Consider the following 16,787-nt stretch of genomic DNA (forward strand, 5'->3'; position numbering starts at 1 on the left):
TTGAGATAACGAGAAGAAAAGTGGAAGTTTGGACTTTGGAACCTCCACTTTTGATTTTGTTTTGGGGGTTTAAGGTTTTTCTGCCTGAGTTCAAACCTAAGAGAGTAGTTCTAGTTGCAATTGCAAACAGCAAACCTTTTCTTTTTTCACTTTTTGTGTGTGTGTGTGTGGTGAATTTCGTTTTTTGAACCTGGACTTTAGTTTGGTTTTAATTAAATGAATTTAAATTATTTTTTGAAAATGGAATGAAATTGAAGTAAAAAGGGTAATAATGAATGAGAAGTATCTGAAGAAGAAACCAGGGTGGAGTTGCATTGAGGCTAAAGGGATGATCCATGGATGTGTGGTGAATTTCGTTTTTTGAACCTGGACTTTAGTTTGGTTTTAATTAAATGAATTTAAATTATTTTTTGAAAATGGAATGAAATTGAAGTAAAAAGGGTAATAATGAATGAGAAGTATCTGAAGAAGAAACCAGGGTGGAGTTGCATTGAGGCTAAAGGGATGATCCATGGATTTGTTTTTGCAGTAGATGACACCATCAAATAGAGGAGATTTATGAGATATTGGCATGTTTAAGTCAGATGATACAGGAGTTTGTATGGTAGTATTTGGCTAAATTTATCAATTGAGTGTTGCATTCTAATACCCAAGCAGAGACATTATCCTGGTTTAGATTTGGTATCCACACGTTCAAATAGGAGGGGGCTGAATGAGAGGTGAGCTTAATTTTAATATGCAGTTGGCAGAAAGGACCACCTGAAACACTTGTTTTGCTTGATTTTTTCAAAGATTATACGAAACCCATAAATGGCCAAGCAGCTGGGATTGTGTGGTGAAGCAATGCGATTCATACGCAACTTGACAAATTTGGGTGCATGAGAAGAATTGGCTCTGGTGGTTCCTAGATGGTGGTATGCATTTTAGATATGGGGTAGTTGAATATGCTCAAACGGACAATTGTTTTTCATACCCCTCTTTTGTTTACACGTGTTTCCTTTTCTCCGGTGGTAAGTCTGGCTATGTAATTAGCATTTAATACTGCTTTTGTTTGTCATTTAAAAAAAAAAAAAAAAGATTCATCCTACAGTTAAATTTGAAGTCAACAATGGCATGGATTTTATGAATTTTCTAATTAGAAAAAATATCAGTAATTTGGTTTTATAGTGCACTTAGTCATGCTCCCACCCCCCCCCCCCCCCCCCCCCACCCCACAAAAAAAAAAACAGCCGAAACTGACATTTTAAGTCACTTTCTATTAATAATTATTTTATTTTTCCTATGACTTGTTAGTGTGTACGGTTTTTTTCTTAATGTTTTTTTAAGTTGCCTAAACAAGGTGTCCACTGTTTCCCTAAGATTCGATTTCAACTGCATGTTCCAATTTGTCTGCTTTGCTAATCATCTTTGTAACATATACTGTCATATTCAATGCTCAAGCTTTCCTGCTTAAAAAATTACAAATGGGAATTTTACTTAATGTTATTTGTTTGAAGGAATATTTAATGTTATTATATATCAGCAACTATTATCCTTGTTTTGGGAGTTTTTTTTTGGTAAGCTTGTTTTGGGAGTTGACTGCTTGAAGAATGAAGCTAACATAATTTTCTCTATTATATCCGGTATCTTAGTCTAATAAATTGTCCATTTTTCTCCTAATAATTTTGATTTATACTATGAAGATTCCGCCTAGCCTGTTACTATAGATTTGTCAACATTATAGTGAATGAATAGGTGAAAAGCTTTGTCATGCAAACTCGTTGACTTTTTATCATTTCCTATGTCACACTATACAATGTACACACACACATATTTAAATAGGGCAAATTACAACTTACTTACCTATGATTTGGCTGAAATTTAAGTTGCCTAATTGTGGTTTGAAATTCGACATTTTACCGCTAAAGAACTCATATATGAAGAAAACTATGAATTTTCTTGTCCTTCGAAATTGCCAAATAATTCAATCTGTACTTTTTAATTACTTGATAATCTAATTCACACCATCATGACAACCATTCTTTTTTCTGTATAGGGTGTGACAAAAACCTATAGGTCCAAAGTTCAATTCACCACGCTATTAGTCCATCAAGTTTTTGAGACGTCTAACAGACAAGAAATAGAATAGTATGGCTAAAAGCTGAAACACCATTTCCTTATTTTAAAAAACAAAAGGTGGAGAGAGAGAGATTAGGCATCTCGAAGGAAAAAAAAAAAAAAAAAAAAAAAAAAAACCACAAAATCCAAAATGAAAAATCTAATCTTACTTAGCTCATTAAATCATCCTCTAATCCATCTCATTGCTTAGAAGAATTTTCCGTACACAGTACAATTTATCATCTAACTTTTCTCTGAAACTACCTACCACCTTCAAAAACCATTCTCCTCACACCCTTTGAACTTGATATTGCAACAGCCAATCAATGAAACAATGTCATTCTTTCTTGCTAACCAACACTCAAGCCTCAAAAGCCCACAAAACATAACACTTCATTATTAACAAAATCTTCTTCAGCCTGTTTATGGTCAGACTGCCAAAAGTTCAGCCTGCTTTGTCACAAAATGATCAACACTTTCCCTCCAAAAATATCCATTTTTTACATAAAGCCTTGAAATCCAGTACCTCTGATTCAAAGATGGCCTCTTATTCCCTGTAAGCAGTCTAAACAGAACACTTTCACACGGTCTCAAGGCAGCCATTCCTACAACAAACAACCACAAAGACCAGTTAAAAGGAAACAGGTGTTAAATAATGACAGAAAAAAATATTTAATAAATAATAAGGGGAAAAAAGTATATTGCATTTTTCAAAAGTTCCAAACATAGATTAAACTCTAAAAGCAAAAGAGGTATATACAATAAACAACAATCATGAAAGAAAAATGAAAATTAATTGTCAAGTCAATGCAAGAATATACACATACACTACCCTTCCTAATTTTTGTACAAAACTGTTGTGAATAAGATTTAAACTCACACACCTTTGGTTAGCCAATCATACAGTTAGGAGTGCAAACAAACCAAACTATGCCCAACTTCCTACCGCTCAGACTCACAACTCTTGCAAATAATTTCTAGAACTCAAGATTGCCTCGAGCTTGATTCTAGTTTCAATATTCTGGTTGGAGCTCAGCTTATGCTATGCTCGACTGTCTTCCAAGCTGATTGCAAGCTCCAAAAAAACTACTTATGTCTGGTTTAACTGTGAGTTTTTAAACTTCAAAAGTTGATGGGCTCTACATCAAGGGTAAGCTTAATGCAGAGCTAGAAAGCAACATCTGAGATGGCCTTTTTTTATTGTCTCAAAAAAGGCTTTCATTATGTGCTCTCCCATGAGGGACCTACAGCTGCTAATAGGGAAGTATGGCTTGTTATGACAGGAATGGCTACTTTTTTCATCTCTTGTTTGCAATTAGGGAACCAAAGAGGGCAAAATCCGTCTTACACTGGAAAAGCCCATAGCATTTTTTATGCGGTTCTTCAATCCCACATATAAAATAATAATAATAAAAACAGATAAATTGAGAAGGATGTGCTATCTGTGCTTGATTCCCAAAATGAAAGACTCAGATCAGTTTGATAAGAAGAATATTCCCTCAGATTAGATCTATGATGGAGACCTTCTATCAAAGCCAGATCATGAGCTGACAAGCTCAGCATAATGATGCTTAATCTCAGAACATATTTCAAGCTCAGGTCATCTTGCTTAACAAGCAGGCCAGGCAAACTTTGATCAAGCTGCTTGTGAGCAGCTTGGCTCATTTTTTATCCCTACAGTACTTGAGAACATCTCTCAATGTGTACCTACCATCAATCATGAGAAGAGTTGGGAGAACAGGTTTTCTAGTATTAATTAAAATAAATCCAGAAAGATCAATAGTAAGAGACACTATACAACAAACAAAGCGTTATTCCTAAAATTTGGGGGTTGGCTATGGATCCTCGACAGATTAGTTAGGGTCCGTTATATGTGCTCTTAGGGGACGGCCCAACGAGCATCCGTAGTGAAATAATAAAAGAGTGATGTTTCAATGAACAAACAACTTAAAAGAGCTAAAGATTGAAACTGCAAAGTTGTAACTTCGGCAGCATTGAGTGATGTTTCAATGAACAAACAAAAAAACCAAAGAAACTTCAGCACTAAACTCCATTTAGTGCTGTTCACTCAAAATGTGAGAAAAAAAATTATAAAAAAAGACAGATGTATCTCCAGAAATGCGTGAGAAAAAAAATTATTAAAAAAAAAGACATAAAGATATATCTCCAGAAATGCATTTCTTACGGGTCAACAAAAAATGGGTAACTCATGGGAAAGAAGCTTCAATGAGACAAAGGTTTTACCAGTCCTATTTCCCATTAAAACAAAAGAAGCTTACGGAAATGAACAAATGGTCCCCTTAGTTAAAGGAGTAACTAGCTTTTTCACCAGAAAAGACAGAGGAAATCTTTTAATTATTGTGTAACTTACAAACAAAAAATAAAAAGAGTGAAATTATTTATGTATTTTATCCATTGTGAATACCCAAGTGTCTGTGTATAAAGCAAACAAATTTAGGATTAAACTGCAGGTGTCGAGAGTATGACAGTCACAATGTTGTAGAATAAATTTGGCATGTCAACATGAGATACTTACATAGAAGAAGGTAAGAAGGCACCAAGAAAACAATTTAAGGAAAGAAAAAAATTATCATATTGAAAGGATACTTAAGCAACGCATGAGGACAGAATTTTCTTGGACAAAATGGTTTTGAGCTATTAGATAAATCAATTGCTCGGGGTTGGTAAAACAAGACACCTTTTGCAAAAACCTGGAGAATGTACGAAATAACCATCCAAAATCCTAGAGAAGTTTTAGATAATGACTGCTGAAATAAGCTTCCCTATAATGTTCTTATAATAAACTTACACTAGGATTCATCACCACAAATGACAATGACATAAGTAGCAAAGCAAATCAATAAAAATGCAAACAATTTATGCATCACCTACCTGGCTTCATTTCAGAAAAGAAATACACAAGAATTTCTTGAACAAGGTTCAGAACATCAGCAGCCTCTAGAACCAATGCCAATTACATAGAAAACTGTAGCAGAACATGAAATATTCAGTCCACATCCACAAACAAAGTGCAGTCAATGTCTTGCAGAGTGATTTTCCCAATATCTAAATCATTTATGTGATTTGAACAGAGAGGGAGGCATTTCCGATTGAGACTTTCATGAATTGCACCCATCCCTGGGACCCACTTGTCCTCAACAGATGGGTTCACATTCAAACAGTTTTGCAGTAACCGTACCCGATAAAAAATAGTATCCATTCTTTCACAGAAATGAGCGATACAGGAACATGAGGGCTCATCAGAAGCCAACCTGATCAAAGCCAAAGATAAAGCACCATCAACAGGCCTTGGATCCGAAAGATTTTGATCTCCCATCATTTTAACCTCTCTTTCTGTGGGGAAGAACACTTCCTCGTTCCCGTTCAAATCAGAGACCTTCAAATCTTTAGTGTAATGCTTAATGGCTTCACATTTGGTTGATTCATGCTTCTCTGCTAGTGTCAAAATGCAAGAGAACCTCAAGTGATAAGTTACTACAGTTTTAACCCTCTTGAAGTTGTGACAGCAGCAGAAGAAATCAAGCCACCTTCTCCCTACACCTGCATACCACTTGATAATATCAGTATCTTCAAGAGCAATGAGTAACTTAATCGGCCTAGGGCGACCCATGTTATTTGTAAAACCAGCCATCTTAACTGCCTTCCTAACAAGTTTTATTGGTGCAACAACTTTCATACACAGCCTCGTCAAATCCTCAACCGTTCTCTTGGCATATTTCCGTTCCTCTTCCTCCTCCACTCTCTTTTCTTCTTTCTCTAATGCCTTTCTAGCTCGGACCATACTCAAATACTTGTCAACTTGCTCTTGGAACTTATCATAAGCATCAACCAGCTCTTGGGGTAATTGATCTCTAATGTGCCTTAAAGAGAGAAAATCACCTGCTGTAAGCATCCGATGCCATTCCCAACGCTCTTCCAAGGAACCCAAGAAATCTTGGACCACTTCATCAGTCCAAGTTCTGAAGATTTCTCGAACCTCATTTTCAATTTGAAAGTCAAATTTAAACCCATCACTTTGCTTCAACTTCTTAAAAACATGCTGCAATATCTTCATCCCCAGTATCTTTCTATTCCTCTCTCTAGCATTTTTAAATTCTAAGGCTCTAACTTCCTTCTGCCTAAGGTACTTCTTCCGTGCCCTAATTGCTTTCTCTGTCATGGGAGGATGCAAAACTGAAGGTGGAACTGCCTGTAGTTCCATACCTCGAAAACTAATATTCTCAGATACTGCACCATGAATTGCCGTCTTCATTTTATCCACCCTCAAATCCAACCTACCTTCTAAATATTTCAAAACCCAATTCTTAAAGTCCATGGTCAACATCTTTGACCCCGACGTTATCACTAATATTTCATCCAAATACCTGACCACATACATCTTCACTGGCTTATAAAACAGGCCAGACATCCAAACAAGCTGCTCCGATTTAAAGTTTGGATTCTCCTGATTTTTCTGAAGACGCATATCTTGAATTTCTTTATCAAACCCATTAAAGTAAATATTAATCAAAATTGAACACAACCCGCTTTCTTGAGGAAACCCCCTTCCTAAGTAACAACCACCCAATTCAATTCCCACCACCTCACACTCAAACAACCTCTTTATTAAACCAATAAAAAAATCATCTTTTATTTTCTCTTCAATAAACAAACACAACTTATTCACATGCCTATCATCAAACCTTTCTCTATCAAATGTGACACTAAACCACCAACTAGGATTCTCTACCGAGTTCTTAAGGTACCTAATGGCTGTGTGGCGTCCCATACCGACACGCCCACCATAAGAAAAAGTTACAAACCGTTCATCATACACAATTTCCAATACCATCCTAATAGCTTCAATCAAAACCTTTAATTTCAAGTTGGGCAAGACCAAGGACTCACCTTTCATTCTTGAAGGCGTCATTGTGACACAACAAGCTTCAATATCAAACCGATTCTCACGGAGCTGGCTTCCCATTTCTTCGACATCAAACCGCCTCGAGACCGAGTTGAGAAGAGCCTGTGAGTCAAGGGAGCTGAGGCCATTGTTGGGCTGTGGAGTGGTGATGTTTTGGCAGGCAGTGAGGAGGACATTGGGCAAAGCGATGACGTTTGAGACAAGGTTGGAGAACTTGCCTTGAGAGTATTGGGTGAGAACTAAGGCTTTGAGTTGGGGTTTTGTGAGGGTTTTTGTGGGGTTTTGAGTTTGGGTTTTGGGGTGTGGAGACGGGTTTTGTAAGAGAGTCGAGAATAGTCCGAGAGGGGAGCGATTTGGAGACCTGAATTCAAGTGGGTTTATTCTTCTGAGGTGTATAATCATTGAGACAACGAGAAGAAAATTGGAAGTTTGGACTTTGGAACCTCCACTTTTGGTTTTGTTTTGGGGGTTAAAGGTTTCTGCCCGAGTTCAAATTTGAGAGAGTTGTTGCAATTGCAAACCTGCAAACTTTTTCTTTCTTCACTTTTTTTTTTTTTTTTTGTGTGGTGAATTTCGTTTTTTGAACCTGTACTTTATGTTGGTTTTAATTAAATGAATTTAAATTTTTTTTAGTCGAAAATAGCTAATTTGTATTTTAATTAGTACGATCCTTCTAATTTCTATCTTCTTTTTTTTTCTTTTCTTTTTGGTTTATAAATCATATTTTTAGGAAGGCTTGTGTTTTTGCCCATAAAATGGAGCCAAATGAGAGATATCACCTTCTCTTCCTCACTAAATTTTCGTTTTAAATCACAAGATGGAGAAGGGATTAATTCCCTCCCCCTGTGATTTGTTTCTAAGTCCTTTCTTTCTATGAATATTACATGCTTATTTAGGAAATTAATGTTTAACATTGATGTCCATAAGAGATTTTATGACCTAAATATTTTTAAAGTGTAATCCTCTTAGTTAGCATCAAGTCATTAACTAGCTTTTAGCAATTAATAATAAATAAATAAAGGTCATCAACTAGTTGAAATTGCTGGGAATGCAACATAGAAACATAAAAATCATCTTCCAAACAACTTTTTATGCTAAAGCAGCATAGATTGAACTAATACATATTGGGAATTTTGCTAATTTAGTACTTTTGCAATTCAATTGGTAATGCCATGACATGAACTGATATTTATTGGAATAATTATTGAAAAAAAAATTATCAAGATTGAAAAACAATTTTTTGGTTGAAACTGTGGTCTTTAATATTTAGCTCACTTTCAATGCAAGCCCATCACATAAATAAATATTAGAGGCAAGGGAGTACATTCAACCGACCAATCAGCCAAATATTTCAGGTTATTTTTTGTGGGTTGAATCAAGTGATGGATTGGGTTGTGTTAATTTTTCTTTTTCTTTTTTTTTTCTTTTTTTTTTCTTTTTTTTAAGTTTAGGTTGGGTTAGGTGCGAGTTGGCAAGATTTTTTATTGGAGTAACCTGATCTCACTGATGACTAATTATGTAAATAATACTAGTTTATTGAATATTATACTTAAATAATTAAATGAAACCGCAATTTCTCTATTTGGTTTGGCAAAATGGCCCTAACATGATTACCCAATCCAAACCTTACATTGCGTTGTTTTTAGAGCTACCAAGGTTTGGAGAATTATCAATCCTAAGAAGTCGGTTGGGTTGAAAAAAATATCCCAAACCCAACCCATCCCATACACAACTCCATGGTTCATTTGTTTTTTTTAATCATATTTTAAAGAAATTCATTTGTTTATAGTATTTACTATTTATTCAGTTATGTGCTAGCAAAATGAAATGTATCTGTCCAAGGAGAGTGATTAGCTATGAAAGTGTGCAAAAACTGCCTTCATACTTGCAAAATGAAATGAAATGTATATTTGTGTTTTTCTAAACACAGAGAGAGAAATTTGTATGTATGTGTATTTCATCCCATGGGCTTGGACCTAGTGTTGAGCATGGACCTTTTTACCTCTTCACAATTTGGCCCTGTGGCCTGTCATGGTCCAATCCCAATTATTGTAAATTGAATTTTCTTTTCATCTAATTGCACCAATTAGAATTTTTTCTTTTCTTTTTTCAATTTCAAATGGGGAATACGTAAAATAGAACATGTGTAGTCTACCTTCCACCCACCAAAAATCCTTTATCTCCTATTGATTGAAATCAAAATCTCCTTTATTGAAGGACAAAAATGTATCATTTTAATAAAAAAAACTAATGATTTGCTTTGGGAGAGAGCCCACTCTAGAAATTGATTTAACAATAAAAACTTCAAAATGTCACTTTTCTTTATTTATTGGGTAAATTGCAAATTATATCCCTAATGTTTGAGGTGTTTAGATTTTACACCCTGAAGTTTCAGAATTTGAACTTTACCCCCTAAAGTTTGTGGGTGTTTGGATTTTACACCTAGATGTTTCAAAATTTGGAAATTTTAAGAGTGTTTAAATTTTACTCCCTAAAGTTTCAGAATTTGGGGATGTAAAATCCAAATACTTTCAAACTTTAGAAGGTAAAATCCAAGTTTTAAAGTGTCAAGGCGAAAATCTAAACACCCCAAACTTTAGAAAGTAAAATCCAATTTCTGAAATTTTAAGGTATAAAATTTGAACACCCTCAAACTTTAGGAGTGTAATTTACAATTTACCCTTATTTCTTTCTTTCTCGTGATGATGCTCACAATTGTGTGGCCCAAACTTACTTGACAAAATATATAGTTAGCAGCTATATGTCCTAATCAATATTCACAAATAGCATTAGTGCATTATAAAGTGCTTGCCCTTGTTCGCACTGTCATGTTAAATGATAGGTGGGACACTAGTGTCTGAAAATGGTTTAGAGCATCCACAGTAGTGGAGCTATTTTTTTAGCTATTTAGCACCACAAAAAACTACTTTATCTATTTTACCTACTCATTTTACAAAATATCAAGTATCAGTGGATCTATTTTAGCTTTCAACACAATAAAATAATATAAACATCACAATAAAATAATATATCTACTATAATAAAATAATACATTCCACTACCCGGAAGAAAAAAAAAAAAAAAAAAAAACCACAAACTGATCAATGGCACAATTCACAACCACTGCCAACCAAGAACAACCACCCAACAACAACTAGCAAGCCAAGAACAACCACCCATAGCCACTGCCAAAAATCCAAATTAGCCAAAAACCACCACAAAAATCACCACCAACACAGCCACACCACCACTAACCCACGAAACCCAACCACCATGAAACCTAGTCAAACCGCCACCACAAAACCCAGAGAAACCCATGAATCTAGCCACACCACCAAAGCCAAATTCCTCTGCCTCATTTCTACCTTGATTGGTCTCGTAGCGCTCTTAAGTTCAATGAAGGCGGTGTCGGTGGAGCTTGGATCGGCAATGAGATGGAGGACTAGGCTTGTCGGCGTTGGGTGAGTGGGTCTCCGGAGACAAACCCAGCACAAACCGGAGACAAACCTAAAACAGATCGACGATGAAGATGAAGATCCAATAGAACAGATTGACAATAGGGCTTGGGGAAATGGGGTCTTGGCGAGATGGGTTTGGCCGGAGATGGGGTCTCTGGCTGGCGAAGCAGAAAGGAGATGAGAGAGAGAGGGAAAAAAAATGAAAAGGAAAAAGGAAGAAAGAAGAGAAGCCGGAGAGAGAGAAAAAGAAAGAAAAGAGAAAATATTTTTTTAATGAGAAAAGAGAGAGAAGTTTAATAATTTTTTTTTAGCTTCTTTCTACAATGCACAGCCATCTAAAAAATTTTAGTTATAGCACCATTATTGCAGCATGCATTTTAAGTGTTAGTGGTGCTAAAAATAGCAATATAGCTATTTAGCACCACTATTATGGATGTTCTTACCTCTTGTTCATTGCTACTTGTCACACTAAAAATTGCCATATAAAATGCAAGGTTGTTTTATTTGCTTCAATCCTTCTTGTGTCAATAATGGACTCGTACAAATTTACTTCAGACCATGAAACCAAATTTTGGGTTGGCTTGATTTTGACTTGTCTTCAAAAAGCATTCTAAATTGAAGTAAAAGATTTTTTTTTTCTTTTAAAATTTTCTAGGATCAATAATACACATCTCAACTTCTATTGGATGTAACTTTTATCAATAATACACATCTCAATAATTTTCTAATGATGCATTTTCTAACAAGCTTATATATTACTTGATTATTTTGTCTTTTTGTCCCCTACATATTTTAAAAAATTATTAAGATGATTAGTTATTGATAACAATCACCTCTAGAAAATGTTTAAGATTCAAGATTTTTAACTCTAATCATACATAAAACATAAGTTAATAGATTGGATAGTAAACATCATTCGATATTAATTTAAAGTTCGGGAGTTACATTAACAATGAAGAGAACATGTAATTTAATGACAGAATTTTAAAATCATTAAACCAATACAATGTTGTTAAGTAGTATAATATTAACAAAAATTTATCGTAAGTATAATAACATGATCCTCATTTATTTTTTAAAGGACCTAGTTAATGAGTGCCTCAAGTCATTAGTTAATGTTGAGTTTTTTTTTTTTTTTTTTGGAGATAATATAGACACAAGACACAAGAAATGCGGAAGGAGAGAGTGAGAAGACAAAACTTACAATGTTGAATTTTTTATTGAAACATCTTTTTGGAAGTCACATATAATATAGTTAAAAGAAGTATTTATTTATTTATTTGTTTTTGTTGTTTCAATTTCGTAAGACTTATTAAATTCTTTGTAGTAATTAACAAAAGGTTTTCATTATTATTATATGAGATAAAAGTTAACGGATATTCTAAAAGCTTTTGTTTTTTTATTTATTTATATTTTTTTTAGGGTGATCCAAATGCATATGTTAGTGAATCATTTTAGAAAAAACAATTTATACAAAAATAAAAAAGACAATCATTGTTTTGATAGCTTTTACAATTTTTCATAAAAGCGGTATAAAAACATTTTAAAAATGATTTATTAACGATCGTCCTAAGTCACCCATTAAAATGACATTTATTATTATTATTATTATTATAAACCAATCAAAAGTCTAAAATCCACTGCCTTGTCGATAAAAGTTAATGGATATTCTAAAGGCATTTTTTTTTTTTTTGGTTTTAGGGTGATCCAAAGGCATACATTAGAGAATCATTTTAGAAAAAACAATTTATACAAAAAATAAAAAATAAATGTTTGATAGCTTTTTTAATTTTCCATAAAAGTGATAAAAAAATTTTCTTAAAATAATTTATTAACGAGTGTCTTAAATCATTCATTAAAATGACATTTATTATTATTATTATTATTATTATTATTATAATAAACCAATCAAAAGTCTAAAATCCACTGCCTTGTCAATTTGTCATGGGTCACATACAGTAACGTACAGCCAAGATGTTTCTGTCCTAGAAAAATGTTAGGAAAAGAGGGTGAGGAAGTTTCCGGGAAAGTTGAAAACATGGAAAAAGTCACAATTCACAAGCAGGACAGCAAACATTGGAAAACACCCTCTAATGTAGTGTTAGTCCATTCATTTTTTTCTCTTGTCCAAACAAGAGACTATTTTATTTCCCAATAAGTAGATTAGTTTACATAATAATAATAAATAATTGGGTTGTGTTGAAGGTAAGATGCTCGTTAACAATAATTTTTTTCAGCTTTTTGCTGCATTTATTCTATTTTTTCAACTTTTTGATAATTGTAGTTTATGGAATAGCTGTCAACAATGTATTTTTTATACAAATCAATATTCCCCCAATAGATGATAGTGACTCTTGTTTTGTAGTGATCTGCAAAATTTCTTTATCATTCATCCCCACAATCAACACAAGAAAATCCATATGCATTTTCCTTCCTGCACAGCCGCACACTCCACGCTAAATCGCCCATTTTCCATGACTTTTTTTTTTTTTTTTTTTTCAAATCCAACAAACCCAATTTGTGAAGTATAATATTTAGTATCGAAAAGCTTATTTAACTTTTTACTTAAAACTTTTTGTTAAAAGTGTGTTAAAATATATTTGTACTTTACAAAATATGAAAAAATGCGAAAAAGACAAGAAAAAGTGAGGTTTTAAAAATTTGTACATAAAAACTAAAAACTAATGCTAAAAATTGATGCCAAAAATATAATGTTTAGTATTATTGAGTTTTTTATGAATAGTTTTGTTGATTAGGCCAATCGATCATTAAATCAATAAGATTTTATTATTATTATTAATAATAAGAAATAGGACATGAATCTCAAAAAAAAAAAAAATAATAATAATAATAATAGGACATGGGTTTGAATAACATGTATACTTTGCTATAAATTTCAGGCTTGATTAATTTTCTCTATCTCTATGCAATTGCATTTTGTCACCTTATTATCATATTATGAAGTGGATTGCAAATGTTCTCCTCAAACTTCAATGCTGAACAATTGATTTCTTCAAACTATTGGATCAATTGTGATCTCCTTCTGTTATTAGAGTTTCTTTGATTTCTGTTATACTTAAACATAAAATTCATACGTGCATCTCATGATCATATAAAAATAAAAGAAAAATAAGAGGAGGAACGTAAATAAAAGAAAATAATTCTTAGCTAGAATATTCACAGACACATTAAAAAAAGGGGAAAAAAGTGAATAGTCAAATAATTGATAATTCTGCTTGTTTTCCTTTAAATTTTTTCCTTTATTTTTTGCCCCAATCATCATATCACAAGAAGTGAAAACTAAATAACATTAGTGTGGGGCCCAATAATTTTTGGGCCAGCTCCATTTATTCGTTGGGGCCCAAAGGCCCAAGCCGAGGAAGGTTATGGCCCAGGCTCGGTAATACAAGTACAAAATAGCCTTGGGATACAGCCGAGGACGATTCAGTCCTCAGCCTGTCCGAGGTCTCCTCGGAAGGAAGGGCAAAAACGGTATAAGACCAGCTTGGAAGAAAATCTAAAATATCTAGGTCAAAAGAGAAGGATACACTGGAAAGTATAAACGACCAGGGAAAGCTGCCCTTACTACTATTCAATACTCTGCACCTGACAGAGCCATACTCTTCAGCTTTTACAACCACCCCCAACCACTCTAGGTATGGGCTGATGGGATAAGTATCAGTTTGGGAAAAGTTGATCCTACACGTGGACGAAGGATAAGGAACGCATGCGAGTATAAAAGGAAAAGTTAGTGTACCAAAAAGGGGGCTGGGAAAAATGGCCAAAAACCAGAGCCTCCCAGCCCGCCTCCAAGAGAAAGACTCCTAGGGCGAAGAAGACTTAACCATGTATGGATATCACGAAAAACCCACTGCTTGGTGACCAAGGCTTAGCTTTTCAAACCCACGCTCTACAAATGATATTGTTTGGGCCCTTTTTACGTGCGAACCCAGCACTGTTACGGGTCGTTATGAATCGTGTCCTTACAATTGGCGTCGTTTGTGGGAAAGGCTTGTGTGTTGGCATAGGCGGTAGGTTGAAAGAGTTCTCTTGTCATTTCTAACAGCTGGTTATAGAGTTCTAGTGTAAAGTTCTGCTAGGGGCTATGATTCTTGACTAGGGGCTATGCTTGGTAGCGTCAATCGCATGGATGGTTCTAGGGGCCTGGCCGAGGGGCTAATTCCCCTAAAGCTAACATCCCACGCCAAAAACTGAGTTTTGGACAGAACTAAGGTATTGTATGGTCCTCGGACTCAAACCTATGGGGAAACCAACTACTTAGATGAGAAAACTGAGTTTTGGACAGAACCAAGGTATTGTATGGTCCTCGGACTCAAACCTATAGGGAAACTAACTACTTAGATGAGAAAACTGAGTTTTGGACAGAACCAAGGTATTGTATGGTCCTTGGACTCAAACTTATGGGGAAACCAACTACTTAGATGAGAAAACTGAGTTTTGGACAGAACCAAGGTGTTGTATGGTCCTCGGACTCAAACCTGTGGGGAAACCAACTACTTAGATGAGAAAACTGAGTTTTGGACAGAACCAAGGTATTGTATGGTCCTCGGACTCAAACCTATGGGGAAACCAACTACTTAAATGAGAAAACTGAGTTTTGGAAGAAAAACTGAGTTTCGTAAGGTCGGCTACTTAATAAAAATTCTGAGTTACTCAATCCTCGGCTCAAATACCATAAAAGGTTAAAGCTATTAAAGTTGTTAAGAAGATGGTAAAACGTCCTACTACTCAGCAACCTGGAGGGGCTGTTAATTTTGTGGGTTGTATGTCTTCGGATGATTACTTCCTACACCGCACCGAGCATTCAGTTGTCATCTCGGCTATTTTGGGGTAAGTGTTGTTTTCGCAGGTCGGCATTGCTGTGTCAAACAATTCTATTAAAGTCGTGATAATATCTTTTCCTTAGCAAGAATTTTGACCCTAAGTGTCATTAGTTCAAGTCTGTATTATTGTGCCGAACAGCGCTCGTAAGTTCATAATAGCGCCTTTTTCTTTGATAAGGGATTTCGGCCCTAAATATTGTGCTCTAAGGTCAGCGATATTGTGCCAGGCCGCCTCAATAGGCTCACCATAACGTTCCTTTCTTTTTCTTCTTAATAGGGGTTTCAACCCTAAGTATCACTAATTCGATTTAGTAGTATTAAGTCGGATAGTGTCTATAAACAAAGAGTAAGATCTTTTTATTAACTAGGATTTCGGTATTAGACATCGGTCAAAGTGTAAAAATAAAAAGAATTCACAAGATAGTATGTCTATTCACGGCATAACCATTTCAGAAATAAAAAGATAGAAGGGGTGAAATAAAGCAATAACAACTTTTATTAATATAAAGAGGTATTACAACGTACAAAGAAGGGCTTAAACAAGCCTATACAGAAAGTGGATTACAAAAATAATAAAAGGAAAACAACAACAATATAACAAATAAACGGTCAAATGTCTTCTTAAACTCGTCTTCGAAGTCCTTCCAAATTCTGCCCCAGTAGCGCCCATATTGAGAGGAGGACCTTCTTCAGAAGAAGATGGAGGAGATGGAGAGAAAGAAGGAGGAGAAGAAGAGGAAGCAGGAAAAGCGCCAGGATGGATCTGGCGGTGGAAAGAAGAAGAAAGAGAGGCAAAAGTAGGCACCAGTGGAGGAAGAGAGGAAGAAGCAGGGACGCTGGTGCCATGTTAGCTATGCTCATGAGAGAGCGGCTGGTACTAATAATGGGTGGCCCCAGCTCAGTCACGCCGAAAGTTTGACGTGACGAGCCCCTGCTTCGGATTTTGGCTGAAAGGAGGGTAAGAAGGATTTTGAGTCTCCGCCATCCTTGCCCTGACCGAGCCATTTTGAGCTTTGTAAGAATGTGGTGTTTCTGGGAAGGGTATGGTTCTCTCATTACTTACTCCTATCTCGAGTGTGTTACAAGTTAAGATACAACTAGTGGATGAAGTAAACTCTGGAGGAAGCTAAAGGTTTCAGATTTCAGAAGGATTAAAGGGGACTCTGTACAAGAGAAATAAACTCTTGCCTTCCTTCTTATATGAAAGGTAGAGCGGAGGGTATTTGATCCGTCCAGATTTCCAAGAAAATCTGTAAACGAGAATGTACCCGTTCCACTTCCCCACATCGTCAACAAACCGTCGAATTTAAATAGTCTCGTAAAGGTAAGTCATTAAAGGCACGTTTTGGATAACCAAACGGCAGGAACGCATTGTGAATGAATTCAGAGGAATGTCTCGTAGACCGGTACATTTCCTGGGCAGATGAAGAAACGCCAACATTAATGAAAAGCTGAGTTAGACGA

The 16,787-nt window shown here is 35.2% G+C and overlaps 1 protein-coding gene across 1 annotated transcript; it reads right to left on the reverse strand.

Annotated features, from left to right (window-relative positions):
* Positions 1–2,249: 2,249 nt before the first annotated feature.
* LOC126693547 (nuclear intron maturase 3, mitochondrial-like) lies at positions 2,250–7,540 on the reverse strand. The gene is made up of 2 exons (XM_050389529.1): positions 4,990–7,540; positions 2,250–2,702 (listed from the first exon to the last, which is right to left on the reverse strand). The coding sequence occupies exon 1, from the start codon at positions 7,421–7,423 to the stop codon at positions 5,105–5,107; it is 2,319 nt and encodes a 772-aa protein (XP_050245486.1). The 5' UTR covers positions 7,424–7,540; the 3' UTR covers positions 2,250–2,702; positions 4,990–5,104.
* Positions 7,541–16,787: the final 9,247 nt, after the last annotated feature.

The sequence above is a fragment of the Quercus robur genome, chromosome 7 (assembly GCF_932294415.1).
Source record: "Quercus robur chromosome 7, dhQueRobu3.1, whole genome shotgun sequence".
NCBI classification, from domain to species: domain Eukaryota; kingdom Viridiplantae; phylum Streptophyta; class Magnoliopsida; order Fagales; family Fagaceae; genus Quercus; species Quercus robur.